This window comes from Papaver somniferum, chromosome 7 (assembly GCF_003573695.1).
Source record: "Papaver somniferum cultivar HN1 chromosome 7, ASM357369v1, whole genome shotgun sequence".
NCBI classification, from domain to species: domain Eukaryota; kingdom Viridiplantae; phylum Streptophyta; class Magnoliopsida; order Ranunculales; family Papaveraceae; genus Papaver; species Papaver somniferum.
Genome location: NC_039364.1, coordinates 249,699,916 through 249,702,970, shown reverse-complemented (window position 1 = coordinate 249,702,970; position 3,055 = coordinate 249,699,916). Strand labels below are relative to the sequence as shown.

The 3,055-nt window shown below is 34.1% G+C and overlaps 1 protein-coding gene across 1 annotated transcript; it reads left to right on the top strand.

Annotated features, from left to right (window-relative positions):
- The first annotated feature begins 669 nt into the window (after positions 1–669).
- LOC113296319 lies at positions 670–2,720 on the top strand. Its single transcript, XM_026544627.1, has 4 exons — positions 670–1,202; positions 1,565–2,010; positions 2,125–2,246; positions 2,334–2,720. Exons 1-4 carry the CDS (start codon positions 670–672, stop codon positions 2,718–2,720), a joined length of 1,488 nt encoding a protein of 495 aa, XP_026400412.1.
- The last annotated feature ends 335 nt before the right edge of the window (positions 2,721–3,055 follow it).

Sequence of the window (3,055 nt, the reverse complement as noted above, 5' to 3'; positions counted from 1 at the left end):
CAATCATATTTTATTAAGTTTCTGACGGAACTTAAAGTCTCTCCTCATCTTCAGCAAACTTGTTTGCTTTCACCTTATCAATTCTACATTAGTTGGTACCACAACCAACGATTTTAGATTTTTATCTAGAAACCGATCCATAAACCGCTTTCGCAAAACTCAAAACCTTTTTTTTTTTGAGATACCTTAGTTTTCATTTCAATGGGAGAAAAGTCACTTATAAAAGCTGATATTGAAGAACTCTTTAAGACCTCTGTCACTGAAATTAAAACTTCCATTACCTCTCTCTAAACCAAACTTGAAACCAATGAAACAAGCATCAAAACTGTTACATATAATTTTGAAAAGAAGCTTGGAGTACATGAAGAGTTCATACTCAAATTATGGAAACACGCTGGTTTTGATGACAAAGATATGCCTAAGTTAGTTGACTATAAAGGAGAAGGAGAAAAGAAAACAGAAGAAACAAAAAAAGTTGAGCATGGTTCTTTTGTGCAAAATACTTCTATTCCTGAGAATGTTTCACATAGTCTTCAACACAAAGAGAAGTTAGAAGGGTTTATTAAAAAAAAACCTGTAACTGTAAATCTCAACAGTGATGAAGAAGACAAAGTCGAAGAAAACCAAGAACAAAGGTGGATAGAAGATAAAAGTCTAGTATGAAACCTTATGGAACTCTACCAGAATAAATTAAAAGCTGATATACCTAACTTTCATGGTGGATTACACATTGAAGACTTGCTGGATTGGTTTTATGAAGTAGAATCGTTTTTCAACATCATGGAAGTTCCTGACTCGTCTAAAGTAAAGCTGGTTGCATATAAACTAAAAGGTGGATATGCAGCTTGGTGGGAAACACTTTGTGAAGATCGACGTAAGTATCACAAACCTCCCACACATACTTGGGATAGAATGAGAGGTTTATTAAGAGATAAGTTTTTACCGAGAGATTATAAACAACAACTGTTTATCAAACTTCAAAACTGTCGACAAGGAGCTAGACTTGTTGAAGAATATGTAGATGAATTTTACATTTTAGTTGCACGTAACCAATTGAATGAAACTGAAGAGAAATTAATTGCACATTTTATAGACGGTTTAAACAACTTAATTCAACAGGGGATGACACAATCTGTATTTATAATGGTTGAAGCTATCCAACTAGCTATTAAAATCGAAAGGCGTGTACTCAATACTTCCAGGCAAACAACTCCAAGACAAGCTCGTTATCAACATTATTATAAAGCTGCCATACCATATATTTTTATTATGCTAATCAAGATGGTAATTCATATCCCCACGAAGGAAGTTATGGTCAGCCCTTTCAACAACCTCAAGCAACAAATTTTATTCCCAACAAAACATCTCTTCCTGCAGATAATGCACCATTAATGAATATTCCTTAAGCTAAACCACCTCAAAGTATACCACAAAGAGATATTACTCCAAATTCTAGAGGTAAGTATCAACAACAATTTCTTCCTTTACCTAAACCTCCTAATCCTTATTCAAAGTTTTGAGGAGACAAGTATAATAAGTGCAACCAAACTGGCCATACTTCTAGTGACTGCCGCAAGTTTCATGCTTATGTTAATGAAACTCAAGAAGAAACACAAGAAGAAGATGCACTGGAGGATGAGGAAATTAATTATCTACATGAACATGAGTCTTATGACGTAGATTTTCTTGGTGTTGCTCGAACCATATTAATTATTGAGCCGTGTCTTACACAAAGACATAATATTTTCAAGTCTTATTGTGTTATTGAAAAGAAGTTTTGTAGCATGATTATTGACAGTGGAAGTACAGAAAATTATGTATCTGCAAGGTTAGTTGAGAAACTTGGTTTGCCTGTTACTGCTCATCCAAATCCGTACTCAGTTGGTTGGATAAACAGTTCTTCAACTCATCAAATCACTCATCAGTGTTTGGTGAAATTTTCTTTCCTTGGATATGAGGATTCTGCTCTATGTGATGTTATTAACATGAGTGCTGCAAGCTTACTTTTGGGCAGACCTTGACAATATGGCATTCGTGATTTTCATAATTGATATGAGAATACTTATACTTTTGTTCATGAAAGTTTTACTAAAGTTTTGTGGGCTCTACAATCTCCTACTTTAGTCAAAGATCCAACAAATAAGAAGATAACGGCCTTAGTTGATACCATTGTTCATTCTTTAAAACAAACTCATTATATGAGTTCTCATGAAGTTTCTAAGCCAATGGTGGAGATTCCAGAGAAGGTATAACCATTACTATATTTTTTTAGTGAATTGTTTGTTGATGAATTTCCAAATACTTTACCTCCCCTGAGAGACTTACAACATCAGATAAACTTTATACCTGGAACATCTATTCCTAATCAACCTCATTATAGGTTAAGTCCTAGAGAGCATGAGATATTACAAGCTCAAGTTGATGATTTTTTGCAAAAGGGTTTGATTAGATTAAGAAAAAGTCCTTGTGTTAGTCCAGTCTTTTTAGTAGACAAGAAGGATGGTGGACATCGTATGTGTATAGACTGTAGAGCTTTGAATAGGGTTTCTATACCATATAGATTTCCTATTCCAAGAATTGATGACATGATAGATATGCTTTCTGGTGCTAAAGTGTTTACAAAGCTTGATTTACGTAGTGGCTATCATCAAATACGTATTCGAGAAGGTTATGAGTGGAAGACGTCTTTCAAAACAAAAGAGGGATTATATGAGTGTTAGTAATGCCTTTTGGTTTATATAATGATTTTAGCACTTTTATGCGCCTCATGAACCAAGTCCTACAACCTTTTCTTGGAAAGTTTGTCATAGTATATTTTGATGGCATCTTAATTTTTGGCAACAATGAAAAAAAGCATATTACACATTTATCTCAGGTGTTTAAGGCTTTACAAGACAATGTTTTGTATGTGAACTTTAAGAAGTGCACATTCTTTAGAAACAGAGTCACTTTTCTGGGCTATGTTGTGTCGGATACTGGTATTTATGTGGATGATTCTAAGATCAAAGAAATTGTTGACTGGCCTACTTCAACATCTATTCGTGAAGTGCAAAGT